Genomic DNA, 23,739 nt, shown 5'->3' on the forward strand with positions numbered 1-23,739 from the left:
GCAAAGACGAGGCGACCCTCCCAACCTAGTTTACTCCATTCACAAACAGTAAGATTCGAACCCCTGACCTTGCTTAAGGGACCTAGTGCCTCATCCCATTAGACCAACTAGTTGTTGGTAATAATGGATGTATTTAAGCCATAATAAATAATTAAAATAATAGGAAGTTGGCAATCCTAAATTGGCACATGTTCATATATAATTCTTTGGTTTATTTATTTTTAGGTAAAAAATAACCATAAAAACTCCAAATAAAATTGGGTAAAGTCTAAAAATGGTCCCCTGATTATAGGATATTACTTTATTGAGTACATCGACTATTAGAAGTTACAAAATGGTCCCTCAACTATGAGGAGTTGTTTTATTGAGTCCCTAGTCTATTAAAGTTACAAAATTGTCACCCGACTACTCATTATGTTCCAAACTCATCATTTTCCGTTGAAAATTAACGGTCGTCTGAGCTGGACGTTAACATGCTGACTTAGATGTGATAGTAGTTTAAGATTATGAGATCAAATTTTATAATATCTCAATCAGCAGGTTAGTGTCCAGTTCAAGTTGTCGTTAATTTTTTAACAGGAAAGGACTAGTTAGAAACATAATGAATAGTCAGGTGATCGATTCATAACTTTTGATAGATTAGGGACTCAACAAAACAACTCTCTATAGTCGGGATCGTTTTATAACTTTTAATAATTAAAGGGACTCAACAAAATAATATCATATAGTCAAGGGATCATTTGTGTACTTTACCCAATAAAATTATACCCTTCTTCACTTTTTGTTGCATACAAATGCAGGGTTAAACTTTTAATTTGTGTCTTTTGTAAATAAGACTACTTGAAAATTAAAAATATTAATCACAAGTAAGAATGAGTCGTGTAATACAAGATATGATTATTGTATTATGATAAAAATCATTGCTTTAGAAATGATTTTGGGCAAATTATGTGTGTAATATCTAAACTATCAATTTACGTTTGTTTTAGTACCTAAACTTTAAATTTTTTTAAAATTATATTTAACGTTTAATTTTTGTTGGATTTTAATATCCGCCGTCAAAAAATTTTAATTCATTACTCAATTATCTTCTCACTCCTATTTTGATCATTGAAATTTAATTTTTTTAATTTAATTACGTAACTTTCAAATTACCCCTAATTTAATCATTCTAACTTTTAAATTTATTTTTTATTTTATTTATATTAATAAATTAATAAAAAAATATTGTGTCACAAAATATTATTAATAAAACAAATCAAAGTAATTTATCTATAAATAATAATAAAAAGTTGAATAGTTATGTTGAAATTTTTTAAACTTTAATGGCCAAAATAAGAGTGAAAAAATAGTTAAATGATGAAAGATGTAATTTATCCATAAAAAATGTCATGGAAAAAGTTATGTTGAGTTTTTAACGATGGATATTAATATGAAATAAAAATTAAGCATTAAGAAAAAAACAATAAAAAAATATTTTTCGAAGAGGAAACATTCAAGAAAAATACACCACTTTCTACAACAAAAAGGAACCACCCTGCAAATCAAATATCAAGCAATGGTCATCCATAGTTGATTGCTTTCACTCCAATCAAAGGGAACAAGCATACGCATAAGAGCGCTTGCAATCGCGTCTCGGAACTCCGGTTCGGGTCGTCGGACGACCAAATCCCGCCCCGGAAATAAGAATCAATACAGTTCCATCATAGAAATGAAACAGAATCAAGTGAAAGGTTTGAAACAGGAGAGAAATCTATCTGGGAACAAGTAGGGACAAGCATTCGATCGAGTCGAATGCATATAATGCAGATGCATATTATACCACAAATCGAGGAAAACAGTAAGATTTCCTCATCTATATATCTTCAAGGAACATACAAGAAACTCAAAATCACAGTGTTATGAAGGATTCAAGGCATGGAAAAATGATGGCTTGAATGAAATAAGACACAGTAAGCATACGGGTATGTTTCTGTAATGTGTGTTTGTGTATACACACACATACGTATATACATTTTTTTGAAAGGACATACATATATACATACATGTATGTGTGTATATTTAAGACTAAGATATGTAGATATACAGTTATATATACATATATAAGCTTAAGATATATAATTATGATAATGAAACCTTAAAGATATAGAATTACAACACTGGATTTATACAAAAAAGTTTCCTTGAAACATGATGAGAGCTCAAGTCCGAGTCATCCAGCTATCATGAAACTTCATTTCAATTCGAATCTTTAGATACCAAAGATCGTAAACAAATACCCAAATTACTGGAAAAAATGGCAAATCATCTTAAAAATCTCAAGTTCAAGTCATCCAACTATCATGAAACTTCATTTCAATTCAAATCTTTAGATACCAAAGATCGTAAACAAATACCCAAATTCCTGAAAAAATGGCAAGTTCAAGTCATCCAACTATCATGAAACTTCATTTCAATTCAAATCTTTTGATACCCAAGATCGTAAACAAATACCCAAATTCCTGAAAAAATGGCAAATCATCTTAAAGATCTCAAGTTCAAGTCATCCAATCCAACTATCATGGAACTTCATTTCAATTCAAATCTTTAGATACCAAAGATAGTTAACAAATACCCAAATTCCTGAAAAAATGGCAAATCATCTTAAAGATCTCATGTTCAAGTCATCCAACTATCATGAAACTTCATTTCAATTCAAATATTTAGATACCAAAGATCGTAAACAAATACCCAAATTCATGGGGGAAAATGGCAAATCATCTTAAAGAGCTCAAGTTCAAGTCATCCAACTATCATGGAACTTCATTTCAATTTAAATCTTTAGATACCAAAGATCGTAAACAAATACCCAAATTCCTGAAAATGGAAAATCATCTTAAAGAGCTCAAGTTCAACTCATCTAGTTATCATGAAACTTCATTTCAATTCAAATCTTTAGATGCCAAAGATCATAAACAAATACCCAATTCCTGAAAAATGACAAATCTTACACAATAACCAAAATTACCTACAGATTGAATCAACAATTGAGATAGATAGATATGCAGGAAAATTAAAGAACCCAAAAATTGAACACTTAAAAAAACATGTACTATGAAATAATGATCTTACAGAGTTTTGGGTATCTTTATATGATGAGAACTGAGAATTTTAGCTCTCTAATCCTCTATGCTTCTTTACGTTTTCGTTTACTGTGACTGTATAAACTGGATTACTGCTAGAAATGAATGCAAAATAGGGGTTTTTCAGTTTGTGTTAACTTTAGATTAGCGTTTGATCGAGTTGATTCAAAAAAAAATTAGTTGTTCGAAGTGACAAATCTTATTTCATACCTCGAAGTTGACTTAATTGTTTGATTCGAGTTTTTATTTAAATTTAATTATAAATATTTATAATAATATGATAATATTTGTTTACAGTTTAAATGATTTTTTATAACTATATATAATACATATAAATTTCTTCATATGCGATATATATATATTATATAAATTGAAAGGACTCGATTGAAACTTAAAAAATAATCTACTAATTATTAAAAATTTCTAATTATTCGAGTTACCGTTTGAGTTGTATTTTACAACTCGATTTGAACTTAAATTTTTTTAAATCGAGTTGAGGTTATGAAATTATAACTCAAAGCTAATTTAATTTGAGTTCTTTTTGTATTGAATTGAATCGAAAAATTCATTTTTTTTCAAACCGAGTCAAATTTTGTTAACCATAATTAATGTGCATTTGCATTTCCAATCGGCGGTGACGCGGCCTGTTTCTTGTTCTTTAATCTTCAAACGCTGGATTATGATGGTCATTTGTCAGTATACCGTAAACGAACACGAACAAGTAATTTAATTTCTTGTATTTGTTCATTCATTAAAGAATGTAATTTGTTTGTGTCTTATATTGTTTGTTAAAATGATAAACGACCCAAACAGAGACGGACGCAGGATTTTGTGTTAAGGGGCGAACTTGAACTTATAAAATTTTATGGGCTAAACACAAATTTTCAATAAAAAATACATAGAAATAATAAAAAATATATAATACTTTTAAATTTTCAAGGGCGACTGTCCCCACCCGTCCCCTCGATCCATGCCTGGACACAAAAGAATGTAAACGAATATAAAGTAATGCTAATGAAAATAGATGAACGAACATAAAATATAACTTTCTTTTAAATAAAACAAAATTTCCTAAAATAATATAAATAAACGAACATAACTATAAATTTGATTAAACGAATGAACGAAAAAAAAAACGAATGGATTATCGATCATAAATGAATATAAACAAACGAATTGCGAATGTAAACGAACATAAACAAACAAAAATAAATGAACGAATTACAGAACGTTCACGAACATAAGTGAACGAACGAGTCATTTGTTCATGTTCGTTTATTTGATTAAATGAAATTTTTGTTCATGTTTACTCGTTTAATAAATAAATGAACATAAGCGATGTTCTTGCTGAACGGTTCACGAACGATTAGCTGAATGTTCATTTCACTTACATGCCTATATGACATGTGGATTTTTAATTTTTTTAATCTAACAAATCAAAAACCAAATCAGTTTAATTTGAATTAAAATGTTAATTTCAAATATATAATTGAATAAAAAAATATATGAATATCAAATTAAATTAAAAAACTAGGTTAAGGTATTAATTTATACAAAATAATTAAGTTCATGTACCTCATTGAAACTAAAAGAAGATTTCATGTACTAAACTAAACCTTAAATCAAAATAAGATTAGAATTATATATTTATCATTTTAAAATAACCTTAAAATCAACTTATTTTGGACTTTGTTCCCTTCAAAGCTATTTGAATTTGGTAATTTTTTCTATATCTAACTAGATAGTTAAATTTAGTCTTAAGGTATAATTTATTAATTAATTTTTAGGTAAAGTACACAAATGGTCCCTTGATGACACTGTTTTGTTGAGTCCAACTATTTAAAGTTATAAAATGATCATCACATTGTTTTGTTGAGTCCTTCGATTAAAAATAGTCACCTGACTATTCATATGATCCAAATTCTCCATTAAAAATTGATGACCGTCCGAACTGAATGTTAACATGCTGATTGAGACATGATAAAATCATATTTTAATGATGTATATCGACATCGTCGTTGCTTTCAAGCAATGGTTCGATAACATGTTGTTTGAAGCACTAGCTCGATAGTATAATGTAAACATATACCGAATCCTCAAAATACGACTCAAACGGTTATGAGATCAGTATTTTATCATATCATAGTGAGCATGTTAACGTTCAGCTCTGACGACCATCATTTTTTTAATAAAAAGTGACAAGTTTGAAACATACGAATAGTCAAGTGACTATTTTATAACTTTTGATAGTTGAGAGACTCAACAAAATAGCTTCTTATATTCGGGGAGACTATTTTATAACTTTCAATAGTCAGGAGACTCAACAAAGTGACATCCTATAACCGAGAGACCATTTGTGTACTTTACCCTTAAATTTTTTTGTGTCCAATTAGATATGTAAATTTAGATTTTAGATCCAAATTAGTACATAAATTTGACTTCATGATTTAAATATTATTCAGATAAACAATTTATAATAAGTACTAATTTGGTCTAAAAGTAAAGTTTAAGTGCAAATTTGACCTAAAATGTAAAATTCAGGAATCTAATTAGTCGAAAAGGACTTTAGACACCAAATTGAATCTTAAAACATAATTCAAGTATCTAATTAGATAAAAATATTAGGTACTAAATTGCATTATAAGTCCAAATTGAGGTACTAAAATACACATCTAACCTTTATGATGTTGAAGTAAATTAAAATCAAAATCCCTAGCCAAAGAGGAGTTAAACTCTAGTATATATTATATATTAGATTTCCCAATCATCCAACATCCTCGAATTTTCTCCATCTGTTTTCGCCTTAATTTTCTTCGAAGCCCCTTATTTTTCTTTTCATAGGAATAATTAGGACCCCGTTTGTTTCCCAGGAAGATTTAACGGGAAAAGAGCTAAATTTTTATTTCGTTTTCTTCGAAGCTATGGCTTCCCAAAAACCCCAAAGAACCCCAGAAGAAATAGAGGATATAATCCTCAGGAAAATCTTCCTCGTAGCCCTTAAAGAAAATCCATCGTCTTCTGATCCAAGGGTTGTTTACCTGGAGATGACGGCAGCTGAGATCTTAAGTGAAGGGAAGAATCTTTTACTCTCTCGTGATCTAATGGAAAGGGTTTTGATTGATCGTCTCTCCGGCGAATTCCCAAATTCGGAACCCTCTTTTGATTATCTCATCGGTTGTTACAAGCGAGCCCATGAAGAAATCAAGAAGATTTCCAACATGAAAGACAAAACGCTGCGTTCCGAGATGGAATCCGCCGCTAAACAGGCGAAGAAGCTGGCTGTTTCTTATGCTAGGATTCATCTGGGGAATCCCGATTTGTTCTCTAATGGTGAATTAAGGGATAATAAACCTAAAGTGCGTCCTTCTGGGTCTTCGAATTCCCCTTTGTTTCCATTACTCTTTGCTGAACTTTCGAATGGAGTTATGCTTGATGGATTTGGAGGTAACGATTTTGGAAGAGGCGTGGATTGCCCACCTGGGTTTTTTGAAGAGTTCTTCAAGGATTCGGATTTCGATACTCTAGACCCGATCTTAAAAGGGTTGTATGAGGATTTAAGAGGGAGTGTTTTGAAAGTTTCTGTTTTGGGGAATTTTCAGCAACCTTTGAGAGCTTTATCGTATCTGGTTAAACTTCCCGTTGGTGCTAAGAGCCTGGTTAATCATCCATGGTGGATTCCTAAAGGGGTTTACTTGAATGGACGTGTCATTGAAATGACTAGCATTTTGGGTCCCTTTTTCCATGTTAGTGCTTTGCCTGATCATACGATTTTCAAGAGCCAGCCTGATGTTGGGTGAGTTTAGATTGTGATTTTGTGTTTGTGGTAATGCTTGTTTTAGTTTTTGTGTTAATTGAGAACGAATTTTACCTCATTATAACTATCGTTTTTAATTCAGGTCTAGATTTCTAGTGGCTATGTGCATTGTATGAGTAGTTATTGGAAACATAGCTGGCATTGCTGAATGCGGTTATGCTTTTAACCTTGGATTGAATGGTTGAAGTCCTTGACTATCTGGTACTAAAATTTATGGAGTTTAAACTAGTGTTTTGAATGTTCATTTTAGTAGGGTAACTAATCTTAGGGAGGTTATAATACATTAGTAATTAGGAAGCATTTATTCATTAGTATAGAGTGGGCTAGCAATGGCAGTCAATTTCAACTTTTGTTGTTTTGATGATGTCAACTATTGGAGTCTTTGTTGAGGGCCGACTCTGAATGATGTTGCTTGTTTGCCGTTATTGTTGTTTCTGTCTTGATTGCTCCTCTCAAGTTTTGTCGGGGTGACCTCTAATTAGATTGAGTAACCCTTTCCTCATTAAAGGCCTCCTTCTTAAATTTAGATTGATTCTTTGCATTGGTTGAGTTTCATAGTTTTTGTTCAATGGTTTGTTCTTAGTTGAATTATTTATACGTTCATGTAATATTCTCTTTGGCTTGAGTGTGTTCCATACGATGATGTTTGATTCGGCTCTTTATTTATTTGGAAGCTACTTGATTTTTAAATTTTTTATACCTCAAATATTGCAGTAGTTAATTACTGAATCTTCTTTCTATTAGTATAATTACAGAAATTTTAAATTGTTATCAAAGATTCATGCCTTTGTGTTTGTCTCATAGTATAGTTTTTTCTCACTTGTAATTGTTTTTATGCAATTGTTGTCACTCTGACTTTTTCCTTCTATTAGCTTTTGTCCAGTAATGGATTTTCTCTTTTGAAATTACAGCCAGCAGTGCTTCTCAGACGCATCCACTAGACGAGCGGCTGACTTGTTATCTTCATTCACCACAATCAAGACTCTCATGAATACTTTATACAATGATCTGGCTGATGTTCTTCTCTGTCTCCTTAGAAACGCTGAGACCCGTGACAGTGTCCTAGAGTATCTTGCAGAAGTCATCAATAAAAATGCATCAAGGGCCCATATACAGGTCTCCCTCCTAATTTTGTTTTCAAGTTTAAGTTAGATTGCATCAAGAGCTTAACTATTGCATCAAGAACTTGTTCTTTGGTTTATTCTACCTGAGAATGGTTAACTTGAAAGGCTGATTTGTTTCTTAATTGTAAATCTGGTTATGTAGTCTGGCCTCGTTCACACTTTGTTTATGTGGACCTGTTTGATAGGTGGATCCTATATCTTGTGCTAGTTCTGGCATGTTTGTCAATCTCAGCGCCGTTATGCTCCGGCTTGCAGAACCATTTTTGGATGCAAATTTATCAAAAATCGATAAAATCGATCCAACCTATGTCTTCAACAGTAATCGTTTGGATTTGAGGTGAGGTGGTGGATTTTTTTCTTCCCTTTTTTTTTCAATGGGGAGCATTATTGTTTTTCTTCAATCTGTTAGACGCTTTGAATCCTTTTATTTAAGTATTGATAGTGAACCAATTTTAGGGGGCTAACTGCTCTGCATGCTACCTCGGAAGAAGTTGCTGAATGGATTGATAAAGTTAATCCTGTAAAAATTGATGGGAGTGGACTAAGTTGTGATGGTGAAAATCGTTTGAGGCAAATGCAAGATGCATCCAGTTCAGGAAGTACCCACAATGTGAAGCCTACCCAAAGTAGCGGTGTAAAAGCTAAATATACATTTATTTGTGAATGCTTCTTTATAACAGCTAGGGTACTTAACTTGGGCCTTCTAAAGGCATTTTCAGACTTTAAGCATCTTGTACAGGTAATGCATCACTGCTTACTGAGCTCTTTTTTGTTCTTGTTTCATCTACTGATTAGTCGAGTTATTTGATACGCTGTCACCCAGGACATTTCGAGAAGTGAAGATGCACTGGCCAGCTTAAAAGCTATGCAAGAACAGACACCTTCTCCACAACTGGAGCTCGATATATCGAGGCTTGAGAAGGAGATCGAATTGTATACACAGGAAAAGTTCTGTTACGAAGCACAAATTTTGAGGGTACATCTTATCTCCTCCTCCTTAGTGTGTCTGCATATGTTGCTCTCATTCTTTAGTTTTCTTGAACATACATGTGTCTTATGCATATTTGGATATGGTATGAGGATATAACTCTGCAAGTATCCTGCAAAGAAATTGAAAACTTGAAAAAAATTTGAAGATACCCAAATCTACATTAAATAGGTACCTGGACACTTACTTGTCTACTGAACTTTGAAGTGAATAGGTGCCATTGTTGTTAATTAGAAGCATGTAGTCTATCTTGTAGATTCAGGGCAATCTCTTTGTTGTTTTCCCTCTTATTCCTTATTTAGCATTCCGTTTGTGTCGAATAGGAGATTTTCTGTTTATATGATTATATCTGTTTGATCATCTTTTCTTTGCTTTTGATATATTTGTGGAAAGGAAATATATAAACTTGGTAGAATTTGAATTGTGTTGCTTTCTTCTTTTCACAAGGACGGGGTGCTTATTCAGCGTGCACTTTCATTCTATCGACTAATGGTGGTTTGGTTAGTTGGCTTGGTTGGTGGATTCAAAATGCCCCTGCCGTCTACATGTCCAATGGAATTTGCTTCGATGCCAGAGCACTTTGTGGAAGATGCTATGGAACTATTAATATTTGCCTCCCGGATTCCAAAAGCTCTTGATGGGGTTATACTGGTAGGGTTTGGATTTAGATAGCTATGTGTCTTGTCATACCACAAATTTAATTGTATCATTACGATTTTATTTATTTATTTATTCTCTTGCTTTTTGCTTTGTCAGGATGATTTTATGAATTTTATTATCATGTTTATGGCAAGTCCGCAATTTATCAAGAACCCGTATCTCAGAGCAAAAATGGTTGAAGTTTTGAACTGTTGGATGCCACGTAGAAGGTTAGTCAATCTCATTCGAAGAATATATACTGTTTCCCCATGTTTCTTGAATGTAAGTTCACTCTTTATTTATTGCTTTCTTTCCAGTGGCTCATCTGCGACATCGACACTATTTGAAGGGCATCAACTATCTTTGGAATATCTTGTGCGGAATCTGTTAAAGCTATATGTTGATATTGAGTTCACAGGTTCTCATACACAGGTAATTTGCTACCTATAGTTGCTTCTTTTTCATGTTCTAATCTCTTCGAGTTTTCATTGTTGACTCACTCGTTGCTTCTCTATGTGCAGTTCTATGATAAGTTCAACATCCGACATAACATTGCCGAACTTCTTGAATATCTTTGGCAAGTTCCTAGTCACCGTAATGCTTGGAAACAGGTAGGGTCTTCTTCACAGGCACATACATGTGGAACTTTCTACGATTCATTTTTGCTTTAACAATCAATGTCTTTCCGAATTTTATTGAAATTTAATATCTATCAGATTGCGAAGGAAGAAGAAAAGGGTGTTTATCTGAATTTCTTGAATTTCCTGATCAACGATAGCATCTACCTTCTCGATGAAAGTCTTAACAAAATCCTTGAACTCAAAGAGCTCGAGGCCGAGATGTCAAATACGGCAGAATGGGAACGCAGGCCTGCTCAGGAGAGGCAAGAGAGAACTAGACTGTTCCACTCCCAGGAGAATGTCGGTTTCCCTTCCATTCCTTTGCATGTATACCTATGATTTGTGTTTTTGAATTTAGACTTGATTAAACATTTCTTACGGATTATTTTCAGATTATACGAATTGATATGAAGTTGGCAAATGAGGATGTTAGCATGCTGGCATTTACATCCGAGCAGATTACAGCTCCTTTTCTACTCCCTGAGATGGTAACATAATTTCATCCATACATTGTCATCTGGCAAATTTGTGCCGCCTAGTTTCCACGTTTGATAATGTTATACCATCTCATCTCGATTCTTCTAAGCTTCGGTTTGTCCATTTTTGTTCCGTGTTCCTTTTTCCAGGTCGAAAGAGTGGCAAATATGCTCAACTACTTTTTATTGCAATTAGTCGGCCCTCAAAGAAAATCTCTTACGCTGAAAGACCCTGAAAAGTATGAATTCCGACCGAAAGAGTTACTCAAGCAGGTTAGCAAGATGTAGAATTTTCATTTGAGTATATTCTAAACAATGAGGAAGTAAGAAGTTAATAATTTGATTAGAAAGTGACTTCGAATTTAACTGATATTTTATGTATTGCGAATTGCTTGTACTTGAAGATTGTCCGCATATATGTTCATCTGGCGAGGGGTGATTCCAAAAACATATTTCCCACCGCCATCTCCAGTGATGGCCGATCGTACAACGAACAGGTATTTTTACCCGCGTTCAGCCATTCGTTAAATTAAGTAATGGACTGATTGTGCATCGATGCTCTCATTGAGTCCTAACAACCTGATAAATCGGGTTTGCTCCAGTTGTTTAGTGCTGCAGCAGATGTTCTTCGAAGAATCGGTGAGGATGGGAGGATTATACAAGATTTTATTGAACTTGGTACAAAGGCCAAGGCTGCGGCTTCAGAGGCCATGGACGCCGAAGCGGCACTCGGAGATATACCCGATGAATTCCTTGATCCAATTCAAGTATGTCTATTTGCATTCCAGCTATATTTTGTTTACTTTCAGAGTTCATCAAACAGAAATTAACTGACCATTAACACACTCTTCTTTCCTGCAGTATACGTTGATGAAGGATCCGGTGATCTTACCATCTTCGAGAATCACAATAGACAGACCTGTTATCCAGAGACATCTTCTAAGCGATGGCGTAAGTCTGCCTCACATATTCTGTTCTTATAACGATAACGTTTGCCAGAATGTCGTGCTAATTCGATATGATTTGCAGACCGATCCATTCAACCGATCTCATCTTACCGCGGAAATGCTGATTCCGGACACCGAACTTAAGGCAAGAATTGAAGAGTTTGTCAGGTCCCAGGAACTGAAGAAGCATGGAGAAGGCTTGAACATGCAAAGCTCTAAAGGCACAATACAACCAACCAGTGGAGAGATGTTAATTGATTAGGTTGAATTAGGGTTCATCATAGTTTCTCGAATTGTGTATTTATTATGTTTTTCCATATATGTATTCATGTTATATATAGCTCTTTATTTTCTTTCGAGAATCGGTGTTCGAGTTCGACGTCTGTGTCCGACACATAACCGGACATAGTATAGGCTTACTATCTATCAGGGATTCTTCAAATATATGATAAAAATTGAACATATTTGTCAAATTGGTCAACAATTTTCTGATTTGACATGTTAAAGTGCGCTCAGCATACCGATAACTAAACTATAATTTCATCGACATCATTTGATTTATTGTTACCCAAATTTTGTCCTTCGAGCTGCTAGCCGGATATGGTTTTCATTCATTTGAAGTAGTTCATCAACTTGATCCGATTCAAAGATTAGTGGACCCGAATAGCCAATCTTCATCTGATGATTGAAACCGTAGATTAATTAAAAGAGCGAACCAAAATGTTCATTAATGTGAAAATTTGAGGAAAAAATTGTGATGAATTACAGATTATCGAAACTGATTCTCGCCTTGTTTTTGTGTTTAGTCATCAGGTAGTCACGAGGAAACCCATCAATGGCGTCAAACAAATCCGCTTGTTGATCAATTACACCTTCAGAAACATCTTGATTCTCTTGTTTCGATGAATTGAAGATGGTGTCTGCATTTTTGAGGATGAAGATCGATGAATCGATTATCTCACTGATCGAACTTGGTTGATTATAAGAAAGCGTAGATCTCGCTTCTTTTTGCTTCTTCGCCCATGCGAAGCTGCTCGATCCGGTCACCGGCGGCGGAGCGGTGAAAACATCGCCTCGAGACACCGTTGTCACTTGCGATGTCTCCGATCTCGTGTCGACTGGTTGATTCAGGCCTGCTTTGGGTTTCGGATGATTTGCAGTAACTCCATTGTCCTGCTGTTCATTCATGTACAGGGTATGAAAAATACATCATCGTTAGGTGTTTGTGTTAATGCCTGGCTGAATCAATTGCAGTTTTGGGAGTTGCAGGTAGGTCTCCTTGAGATCGATTCGGTCAAAAACTCGATAAATATTCGAATAGAATTGATCCGACTCGAGTTCTTAACGAACCGAAACGAGTTGGTTGATACTCGATTTGAAAAGCTAACGAACAGCTCGAGAATATAATATACTAGGGTTTTATTTTTTTTTAAAATAAACTATTAATAATATTAATATTTATACGATGATTTTAAAAAAATGCAGTATAAGATTTTTTGTATTTAAGTTTCGAGTTTGAGTTCAAGACTTCAATCGAGTTAAGTTTAAGCTTCAGTTCATGGTTTCGAGTCGAGCCGAGCTCAGCAATACTCGAACTCGATTCGACGCGTTTACAACCCTAGTTGCAGGTACCTCTTTCGCCACTGTTTTATCGAAATTGTTAGCTTCTTGCAATGATTTTCGAGGTCGTCTTGCTTTTCTCATTACTCCTACTGGATCTCGAATTTTAGCTCCAAACTTCTTCCTGAAATGTTATGAACAATGCAATGATTCATAATTGTTAGCCATAGGCAATGCAGGCGACTAAATTCGGCCGAGAAGTTCACCTTCGTAAGTCATCTTGTTGCTTGGCATCGAAATCTTTTTTCGGCGAATACTTGGGCAAGCTCGAAGGTTCGCAGGGGTAGGGCTTTGTGCAGAAGTACTGAAACGATCGAGAAGTGAAAACAGATCATAAACCCCGAACATAGACCGTAAAAAAGATCATGGACGTGAAATAATCGAGAAGTGAAAGTGGAATCCCTTAATGGCGGCGAGGCATTAGTGTTTTCTTTCTTTACCTCCGATGCAAGTGCAGACGATGCAGTCCCACGCTTGTGGGGTTCGATGGAAAGATGAGTTTCGAACAAGTTCAAGGCTGTTGCCGGGATTTCTTTGCACCATTGTCGGAGACAACTCTCGTAAGGATGTTGGGGCCTAAACATTGTGGAATGAGGGAGCTTGAGCTTCGTCCAATACTCGTCTGGTGGCGATCCACAGAGTTTGAAGATTTTATGGAGTTGTTCAACCTGCCAAAAATCACATAGCCGTATGAGTGTCGGATTACGAGTATATATTCGACACGAGTATCTTCATCGTCGTTTAAAATTCACCTTGGTTCTGCCTTTGAGAATAGGTTTGCCCATAAGAACTTCAGCAAAATCACAGCCAACACTCCATTGATCCACCGTGACATCGTAACTCGTGGATCCCATCAAAAGCTCAGGAGGGCGATAACAGAGAGTGACGATTCGGCTGGTTAACCGATGCTTGTTCTTCGAGGTTAAGATGTTCGCCAATCCGAAATCCCCCAGCTTCAAAACTCCTTGGTTGTTCACCAAAATGTTGGATGCTTTAATGTCTCTATGCATCACATTACGCAAATGGCAATGCTCAAGCCCCATCAATAGCTGCTTCATATAGCACTTCACCTACACAAAGGTAAATCTAAACTCAACTTCTTAAACATTCAAGATATCATCGGATCGGATTCACGAACGCATGTCGAATCGGATGAGCTGCAGAAACGAACCTGAGCGTCACTGAACTTGATATAGGGACAAGATGACAGACCAGAAAGATCATACTCCATGTACTCGAAAACCTGGATGTGATCACGCATTACAGTTTCATGATTTTCGGATGGTTCAGCCTGCGTAGAATCGTTATTTCTCGAGCCATAAACCGAATGCTTTCGGGTTGAAAGTTGTCGAACCGCACCTTCTTCAATGCGACCATCCTCCCGGTTTCAACCTCCCGTGCTCGGAACACGCTGCTGTATGTGCCCTGTCCGATCTGCAAAACTCAAAGGTAAGCAAATGGACAATTAACAGATATATGTACGGAATATTGGAAAGGCATAATATCAAAATCACCGAACTTCGAGTGTTAATATCAAAAAGAGTGTTGATAATATCAAAATTAACCCCCAACTTTTATCAAAATAATAATTTTGGCCTATATTTTTTTGTTAGAACATTTTAGCCCACAAAGTTTCATTTTCACCAAAAAGACCCATAATATTTGATAGAATATTAACTTTAGCCCCTTTTTTTTCTTGGAGCACTTTGATCCTCAAAGTTTCATTTTCGAGTAAAAATGCTCATATTTTGAAGTGTTAATCAAGAATTTCTATCTATAGATACGGTTTTTTTACCCAAAATGAAATATTAAAGGTCAAAATATTCTTTAAAAAAAGAGTAGGGGTCAAAATGCGGGTGGCGGAGATAAAAGACACTATACAAAAGATAAGGGTCTGGTTAGGCACATTCGATATGGCGGAAGAAGCGGCGAGGGCGTACGACGAAGCCGCTTGCTTGCTTCGCTGAGCAAATACGAGAACGATTTTCTGGCCTTGTTGTTCATCATTATCGTCGACGTTGAATCCGACTCCGGCCCTTTCTTCGAAGATCAGTGATTGTCTTCTCCAAAGGATCGAAGCTAACAAATATAATCCGTATTCTCCATCGCCGCCGCCGCCAACTTCTTCCTCGCCGCCTCCAACTTCTTCCTCGCCGCCTCCTGTTAGTATCAACAATGCGAACGATGTTCTTGAAGATTTATCGAACGATGAAATCTTCAATGCCATGAGCGTTATTGATAACGAAGATGGAGCTGGGACATTGGATTTCCAGATCTTGGACGAGATTGGAATCGAGTCGTCTTGTTCTCCTTTCCAGTTCTTTGAAGAGCTTCAGTTACCAACAATGGCAGCTGAGAATTTCGCAGATGAACACTCGATGATATCGTACGAGAGGAAATTCTCAGCTTCACTCTACGCTTTCAATGGGATTCCGGTGCTGTTAAAAAGGAAGATCGGATCGGAAACTGCCATGGCGGAACGAAGATCAGAGCAATTAACAAAGCTTTCAAATGCATGCAACAAGAAGAAGAACATGAAAGATAATGATTTAGAAGATGGTGAATCTCTTTGGGCTATTGCTTTGTTGAGTCCCTCAACTATTAAAAGTTTCATAATGATCACCCAACTATTCATTATGTTCTAAACTTGTCCTTTTCCGTTAAAAAATTGACGGTATTATGAGTTGAATGTTAACACGTTGACTGTGATATGATAAAACATAATCCAAGAATCTCAAATGACTATCATGCCTTAGCCATCATGTTAACGTCCAGCTTAGACAACAACTAATTTTTAATGAAAAAAGATGAGTTTAGAACATAATAAATAGTAGGGTAACCATTTTGTAACTTTTAATAGTTGAGTCGAGTTAAATTAAAGTTGACGAGTCGTATTTTATGACTTGAATTTTATAGGTTAAAGTACACAAATAGTCCCCCGACCGTAGGATATAATAAAGTCTTTCGACTATACAAAATGAAATTGCTTTGTTGAGTCCCTCGACTATTAAAAGTTTCATAATGATCACCCGACTATTCATTATGTTCCAAACTCGTCCTTTTCCGTTAAAAATTGACGGTATTCTGAGTTGAACGTTAACATGCTGACTGTGATATGATAAAATATGATTCTAGAATCTCAAGCAACTATCATGCCTCAACCATCATGTTAACGTCCAACTTAGACAACAATTTTTTTAACGAAAAAAATGAGTTTGGAATATAATAAATAGTAGAGTGACAATTTTGTAACTTTTAATAGTCGATGCACTTAATAAAGCGACATTTTGTAGTCGATGGACCATTTGTGTACTTTACTCAATTTCATATTCTCACTTTCTATCATCAAAGTTAACGACTGTTAACGTCGAGTTACCATTTTGTTATAAATTGATAACGCTAATGACCAATTTGTAACTTTTGAAATTTCAATAAGAGAAAACAAAAACTTACTCAAACTTTAGTGACCATTGGAGTTTGAAAACAAATAATTTTATAAGCAAAATCAAGTTTATTCCACTTGGTTATTCTTTATTCCATGAAATGCTAATATTCGCACTGAAATGTATGGTTCCATATAATATTTTTTGGGGGAAATTCAGTGAAATGCAGAAAGAAAGAAAAAAATTCTTAAATAACATTTTAAAGTTATTTTTACTATTTTAAATACAAAAAAATTTACATTAAAAATAAAATTAATAATAAATTAAATTCAGATTAAATAACTCTCAACTTTGTGAACCATATCGCAATCTACACTGCTTTTTTTCTTCTTTTCTTTTTGATTAATACGTAGTAAATACAACATAATACATGTTTAAAGACAAGTCTCGGCCATTTAATATTGACAGTTCACACCCTTAACATTTCTGATGCTCGAATCCGAAACCTAAAGGAATAACCATAATTCCTTTATCACAGAGATCGTTCGGTTCGTGCTACACTGCTTTTGCTCAAGCAAGAAAGGGCACCTCATCCTGGAAAGTCCAACCATATACAGGAGAAGAATAGATAGATATGATGCATGAACTAAAACCTGATATCTAGCACATGAATATACAAGTTCGAAAAAGAAAAAATAAGTCGCATACTCGTATCTGACGCTTACACCCGATTACGCCGAACAAGAAAAGGATCATCGAAATTTCGACCTATGTGAATTCCACAAGACCAAGGTAAATTCTATCACGATAATTCATAAAAATTCCCCTAGGTTCCATAACATTGCTGAAACCATGATCACCAGTAAAGGCACAGTGTTGGAAGCTGGACTAACATACATAACCGAACCGAGTAATAGTGCCTTGGACAACCGGCTCCACACACACACGCACGCCCAAAAAAGAGAGATATACATAGAATGTTGTTATTCACATGCATCATAGGAGATTCATGGAGAAGGGTCCTTGGAAATATATCATACTCGTTTTAGAGGACCCGGAGCTGTGCAAGGAATGCAGCACAAAGATCCAGGAAGAGAAACTGTGGCCCCTGAACCCTTTGAAGATCCAGCAGATACTTCTCCTCCCGTGTTTTATAAAGCTGTTGATATCCATGGCAGAAGAAAAAGTGTTAGAAATTTTATTGAGGGCATTTGATATTCTACAACTACACTGCACGGTAAAATTCCCATGTTCTCTCACAATAATCAGTTAAGACATTCATTACCTGCACTTCGAATTTGACAACATTCGGCAACTTGGTAACACTGTCATTCTCTATAATGGCTGATTCGTCACCAAAATAGTGATTATTGTGCACGGGATTGGTGAGCATGCCTTCATTAAGACCAGGTATGCTAGGAAGCCACCTGCACTTCATGTTGTAATGCCCTATCTTCTTCCAACAGACATTGAGTTCTTGCAAAGCTTTGAGAACTTCTGTCATGATTTCACGAGGATGCGCCCGAGACTGAATATAAAAACAGAAGTTAAACTCTGGGACATAAAAGGAGTTAGTTTGACCAGTGGCCGTCCACATGTGCTACATGTCAAATCTAGTCTTAATTGTATGAACTTCTTAATTTATCATGTCGGTTATAGTTCATTTCCCCCCATAGTAAGTCACTGTCAGAAACAAAAAGCATGGACATCAAAATGCCTATAGACCGAAGCATAATCACCCAAAAGACTACAATCAATATCATACAAAGTCACCAGTGTGGGAAAACTGCTTGAGATTCAAAACTCAACCTGAAGTCCAAGAGCCCATTTCCTCTCGGGGCCTCTTAAACCCATTGCTTGATAATCAGCATATCCTGGAAGGCGGTGTCCAACAGCTGGAGATGTAGGTTCACTTGGATGTAGGCGGTTGAAGCCAGATTCCTAAAATACAGATTAAAAAAAGAATTAGAGTTCGAACTCAATAAGTGAAGGAAGAAGAAAGACGATGTCAATTAACTAGTGTAACAGAAATATGTCCTAAACAGTGGATTCCATAACCATGAGGCATCTTCAGATAAGCAATGTCAACAATAAATAGAAAAATTACAAATAACACGCACCATAGTTTCTTGAAACTCAGCTCCAAGATAGCCACTTGAGACTCGGAAACGATTGTCCAATAGTAAGTAATAAGCAACAGTTCCCTGGAAGATAATACAATAAGAAATAAGCAACGGTTCCCTGGAAGATACTCAACAGTAGGCGACAGTACCATCAAGACAATGAGTTGGAGAAGGATCAACCTCATTCTGAATTCTATTGCGAAGAGATTCAACCAGATGATTCCTTTCAAATCCCATTCGGACCACTTCCTGAAGTATCTCTTCATCAATCTGTAATTATGTTTCAGTCAGACACTCGAACTAAGACATGGCATAATATCAAGTATTGAAATTAAAATTATCTAATATTAGTAGAATTAATAACTTCTCTGGCACTACCAAATCACAAGCTAAATCTCATTATATGATCCAGGAAACATCCGAGCTTGTGTCACTTATGGGGTTGAGAATAGTAGGGAAGTAGATTATTGGAGTAAATCTATTTCCAAGAGTCCAACAAGCAAGAAAAGTCGATGATTACAAAGTATCTTACATCAACCTTAAAGGTATGGGTGTTGAAAAGGTACTCCCTGGAATAAAAACTGTGGTATTCGGTATTCAATGTACCAAAACTACATCCAGCAGCTGACAAGAGTTAACAATTTCACAGGAAAGTGCAGTCTAGGTATACTTTTTAGACCCTGATGGTTACTTTTAAGTTATCGCGTCAATGCCTTTCAGTGTTCAATATAGCATTATATAAGCATATTTACAACTGAAGGCTGAAGCTGAACACTTGAAGTTGGGAGAAAAATCATCAACCTTTCTTGCTTGTTGCATTGTATCTGGTGGGGGGAACCTTAAAGGTATGGGTGTTGAAAAGGTACTCCCTGTTATAAAAACTGTGGTATTCGGTATTCAATGTACCAAAACTACATCCAGAAGCTGACGAGAGTTAAAAATTTCACAGGAAAGTGCAGTCTAGGTATACTTTTTAGACCCTGATGATTACTTTTATCACGTCAATGCCTTTCAGTGTTCAATATAGCATTATATAAGTATATTTACAACTGAAGGCTGAAGCTGAACACTTGAAGTTGGGAGAAAAAATCAGCAACCTTTCTTGCTTGTTGCATTGTATCTGGTGGGGGGACAGCTAAATATCTTGGAAGATGTGCTTGAAACCACGGATGCAGGCGGATCTCAGGAATGGTCATTCTTTTCATTGGATCTACTACAAGCATCCGTGGAATCAAATCTCTAGCACCAGGAGATAAATGGCTTGGAAGCGTGTATATGCCTCCCTGACGGAAAAATAATACCAAACACAAGGTATCAGTTCTTTAAGGACCTAAGCAGGTAAGAAACATGATTAAAAACGAAAATCTGATTCTAAAATTATTGACAGGACAGAAATACTACAAAGTGAAAATAAGATGAGCATAAGCATATAATTAACTAATAAATATTTTGAAAGACCTACTAGAAATCTTGGACTAAAATATGATGTCACTTACCTTTATTTTCTTAAAGAGGTTTGGAATGTTTTCATCATCAAAAGGAAGGGTGCCACAAAGAAGGGCATATAATATAACACCACAGCTCCATACATCCACTTCAGGTCCAGCATACAGTTTCCCAGAAATAACCTATAACAACGGAGATCCATACACATTAGGAAACGCCATCATGACATGATACAAATTTCAATTAAATTAAAGAAAACTGAAACAATACGACAATAAATGTAAGAAATCCACCATTAATTTAATTAAAGAAAACCTATAACAAGGGCATTTAAAATTCACGGACTCCTACCTCTGGGGCAGCATAGTTTGGGCTACCACAACTTGTCTTCAGAAAATGACCATCTCTCATAATGTTGCTCAAGCCAAAATCAGCAATCTTCACATTGCATTTGGAATCCAGAAGCAAATTTTCAGGCTTCAGGTCTCGATGAACCACCATATTTCTATGGCAGTACTCCACCCCAGAAATTATCTGCTTAAAGATTTCATACATAATTTCTAAGAAGAAAAACAATGATGGTAATTAATAGTAATAAACAAGAATTTCCAACCAGACCTGCTGAAAAAAGTTACGAGCCTCATCCTCCTGCAACCTCCCTTTCTCCACGATATAATCAAAGAGTTCTCCGGACTTCACATATTCCATAACAACAAAGATATCTGTTGCTGTCTCTATGACCTCATAGAGTCGTATGATGTGAGGATGCATAAACAATCTCAAAATTTTAATCTCCCTTCTAACTGCACCAAAGATGAAGTCTTCCTCATTCAATAATTCTAAGGAATTTGACAACCACATGCAAGAATCCATGCAATCATGACTCAAGACAGTTTATAAAGTTTGAATCACTGGCGGATGCATGTATATGCCCACCCTGTAATCCGAATTTCTTTATACTAGTTCATTTTACTAAAGATGCCCACCCTAAAATTTTATTGTGCCCACCTGAAATTCGAATTTTTTTTATATTAGTTGTTCATTTTACTAAAGGAGCCCATATGAAATTTTATGTGTTTGCCCCATACGGAATATTAGTTGTTCATTTTACTAAAGGAGCCCATATGAAATTTTATGTGTTTGCCCCATACGGAATTTTTTTTATTATTAATACATATGTACCCAGCCTGAAAAATATTTCTGGATCCACCACTGATTTGAATTGATAACTTTTTATTTTAGTTCCGGAAGCAGGATAACATGCAGAAAATGTAATAAGTAATAAATTAATAATCAAACTGAACCTAAGAAATTTAATCCTTCAAAATAGCAAACTCTAAAAAAACATTCGAAAAAAACAAGAAATCTAATTTATAATCAATGCTAGACTCAAGGTGTGCTTGATCGAGCAAAAATGTGGAAAGTGAAAAGAAAATAAATTTTGAGCGAGCTAGGTAATGTATTTTTAAATGTTTAGCTTTATTCTTTAATTTTCCAACTCTACCAAGCTATGTTTTGGAAGAAAATTATTTTTTCTTTAATATTTTTAAAATATAAATATTTTCTTTCAAATTTCCTCCTCACATTATTCATCTTCCCAACTTTCTACCAAACAAAGCAAATTAATGTCGCAAATTTCGTTAATCTAACAAATTACTATATTCTTAATTATCAAGCTATTTTTCTTACTTCAAAGACTAAACAAAGCCTAAAATTCAATCTCTAAAACCAAAATAAAGAATGAAGAAAAAAGTTCTCCAAAAAGAATTTACCTTTTTCCTCCATCTCCATATTCTTAATCTTTCTCCGATTAAGAATCTTAATAGCAACTTTATAACCAGTGGAACAATGTTCAGCAATCTTAACCTTTCCGAAGGAGCCGATTCCAAGCGTTTTTCCAAGCTTGTAATTCGATAATACATTATCCGCTCCACTTCCTCCTCTTCCTCCTGATCCATCCATTTTCCTTCCCTTTTTTACTTCAAAAAACGCAAATATGTATAAAAAATCAAAATCAATTGAATCAAATCTGTTAAAAATCTTGAGAATTAAGTGAGATTACCTGATTCGATCGGAACAGCCTTCGCTAGTTTTTGTTTTAGATGGAGAATCCAATCGGAGAAGAAATAGCGAGCGATTTTTTTTTTTTTTTGTTCTTATTGGCTAAAAATCTGACTTTTTTCCTTATTTTCTCGCCCTTAGGATTCGATAGAATTACCGTGATGCCCCCCTTTTGTCGTTTTATTATATTTTTTTAGATTTTTTAATCAAAAGAAGGGATAATAACATATTTGGTACTTTTACGTTAACAGAAATTTTCAATATGGTATTTATACTTTTAAAATGTGCAATTTGGAACCTGTACTTTTTAAATTTTCCAATGTGATGGATGTACAATTTGAAAAAAATATTTTTTTTGTTTTTGATTTTTTTCACATATCTATGTGGATTTACTAGAAAAAAAGAGTCAAAAACTTCATCACGTTAAAAGGTCAATATGGTATATTTGTTTTTTTTATTATCTTTTGTTTTTTATATAATATCTTTATTTTTCTCTTATTTTTAATTTTTAATAAATCTATTTTTATTTATGTTTTCATTTGTTTTTATGATATATTTTTTATCTTTTGACACGTTTTTTAATTATTTGACCATTATTTTTTATTTTTTGTTTAAGAGTTGATTTGATTTTCGTCACAATTGATCAAGATGAAGTTTATTTATTACCATAATGATCTTCCCTATTTTAGTCTATCTGATTGGATTTAGTTACTTGGTTTGCGTTCATGGATAGTTTTTTCATGTCGCTCATCTATGATTTGTGGTTTCGTCAGTGGACTTTCAATATCTTGATCCCTTTTTACGGTTCATTTGTCGATGCAATCAGATCTATTGTATCTATCTTTGTTCGAGTTTTTTTGGTTATGTTTTTTTAAACTTTCCTTGTATGATCCTTGTACGATCTTAAGTTGTTAGTTTTATGTTAATAATTTTAGAAAAATGTTATAATTATGCGCTTAATTTATGATTATGATAGTAAGTCTACATTATAATTCAATATACTTTATTATTTAATAAAATCAATGGTTTTTAAAAAAACTTCAACATGTTAAAACTTTTATCGATTGCTTTAGCATTAACGTTATCAACCTTAAAAAGACGTTTGGTTCCCGAAAAAGATTATAAAAAAAGATTATCAAAGGGAATAATCTTTTTCGAAATCGTATTCTCACATTTAGTTCACGAAAAATATCATTACCATGTAATAACTTATTATCAATAGTAGATTTTTTTTGTTAAAATACTGAGAATGTCATGACCTCCAAATTCTTAGATAATGAACAATTCCCACCACTTTGGACACAAATACCCCTAAAAAAATGAATTCTTTTCATATGGACCATTCTCAATTTTTGTTCTTCGTGTTTCACTCAAAA

The 23,739-nt window shown here is 34.6% G+C and overlaps 2 protein-coding genes and 1 pseudogene across 3 annotated transcripts; 1 reads left to right on the plus strand and 2 right to left on the minus strand.

Moving 5' to 3' along the window:
- Positions 1 to 5,907: 5,907 nt before the first annotated feature.
- LOC120203310 (probable ubiquitin conjugation factor E4) lies at positions 5,908 to 12,070 on the plus strand. The gene is made up of 16 exons (XM_039203621.1): positions 5,908 to 6,915; positions 7,848 to 8,052; positions 8,246 to 8,397; positions 8,517 to 8,799; positions 8,884 to 9,036; positions 9,496 to 9,699; positions 9,805 to 9,917; positions 10,005 to 10,119; positions 10,209 to 10,298; positions 10,404 to 10,607; positions 10,700 to 10,795; positions 10,934 to 11,056; positions 11,188 to 11,280; positions 11,386 to 11,550; positions 11,645 to 11,734; positions 11,813 to 12,070. The coding sequence occupies exons 1-16, from the start codon at positions 6,044 to 6,046 to the stop codon at positions 11,990 to 11,992; spliced, it is 3,138 nt and encodes a 1,045-aa protein (XP_039059552.1). The 5' UTR covers positions 5,908 to 6,043; the 3' UTR covers positions 11,993 to 12,070.
- A 422-nt stretch (positions 12,071 to 12,492) lies between these two features.
- On the minus strand, positions 12,493 to 15,577 carry LOC120203289 (annotated as a pseudogene).
- Positions 15,578 to 17,413: 1,836 nt separating this feature from the next.
- On the minus strand, positions 17,414 to 22,436 carry LOC120203313 (SNF1-related protein kinase catalytic subunit alpha KIN10-like). 2 transcript variants are annotated; one of them, XM_039203628.1, is made up of 11 exons: positions 22,365 to 22,436; positions 22,075 to 22,282; positions 20,962 to 21,105; positions 20,654 to 20,862; positions 20,353 to 20,484; positions 19,954 to 20,139; positions 19,037 to 19,126; positions 18,854 to 18,937; positions 18,543 to 18,674; positions 18,019 to 18,261; positions 17,414 to 17,892 (listed from the first exon to the last, which is right to left on the minus strand). In XM_039203628.1, the coding sequence occupies exons 2-11, from the start codon at positions 22,262 to 22,264 to the stop codon at positions 17,779 to 17,781; spliced, it is 1,524 nt and encodes a 507-aa protein (XP_039059559.1). In that variant the 5' UTR covers positions 22,265 to 22,282; positions 22,365 to 22,436; the 3' UTR covers positions 17,414 to 17,778. The 2 variants fall into 2 exon arrangements, with proteins under 2 accessions (XP_039059559.1, XP_039059558.1); XM_039203627.1 differs by having other exon boundaries at positions 20,654 to 20,836; positions 20,921 to 21,105; positions 22,075 to 22,281; positions 22,365 to 22,381.
- Between the last annotated feature and the right edge of the window lie 1,303 nt (positions 22,437 to 23,739).

The sequence above is a fragment of the Hibiscus syriacus genome, unplaced genomic scaffold (assembly GCF_006381635.1).
Source record: "Hibiscus syriacus cultivar Baekdansim isolate YM2019G1 unplaced genomic scaffold, ASM638163v2 tig00009796_pilon, whole genome shotgun sequence".
NCBI classification, from domain to species: Eukaryota; Viridiplantae; Streptophyta; class Magnoliopsida; order Malvales; family Malvaceae; genus Hibiscus; species Hibiscus syriacus.

Excerpts from the sequence above, each read along its gene's own strand:
- LOC120203310 (XM_039203621.1), top strand. The coding sequence starts at position 6,044 with ATGGCTTCCCAAAAACCCCAAAGAACCCCAGAAGAAATAGAGGATATA. Across the intron at positions 9,918-10,004 it reads TGTTGGATGCCACGTAGAAG|TGGCTCATCTGCGACATCGA; the intron begins GTTAGTCAATCT and ends CTTTCTTTCCAG. Across the intron at positions 11,551-11,644 it reads AATTCCTTGATCCAATTCAA|TATACGTTGATGAAGGATCC; the intron begins GTATGTCTATTT and ends TCTTTCCTGCAG.
- LOC120203313 (XM_039203627.1), bottom strand. The coding sequence starts at position 22,264 with ATGGATGGATCAGGAGGAAGAGGAGGAAGTGGAGCGGATAATGTATTA. Across the intron at positions 20,485-20,653 it reads CAAACTATGCTGCCCCAGAG|GTTATTTCTGGGAAACTGTA; the intron begins GTAGGAGTCCGT and ends CCGTTGTTATAG. Across the intron at positions 20,140-20,352 it reads ACCTCTTTAAGAAAATAAAG|GGAGGCATATACACGCTTCC; the intron begins GTAAGTGACATC and ends TTTTTCCGTCAG.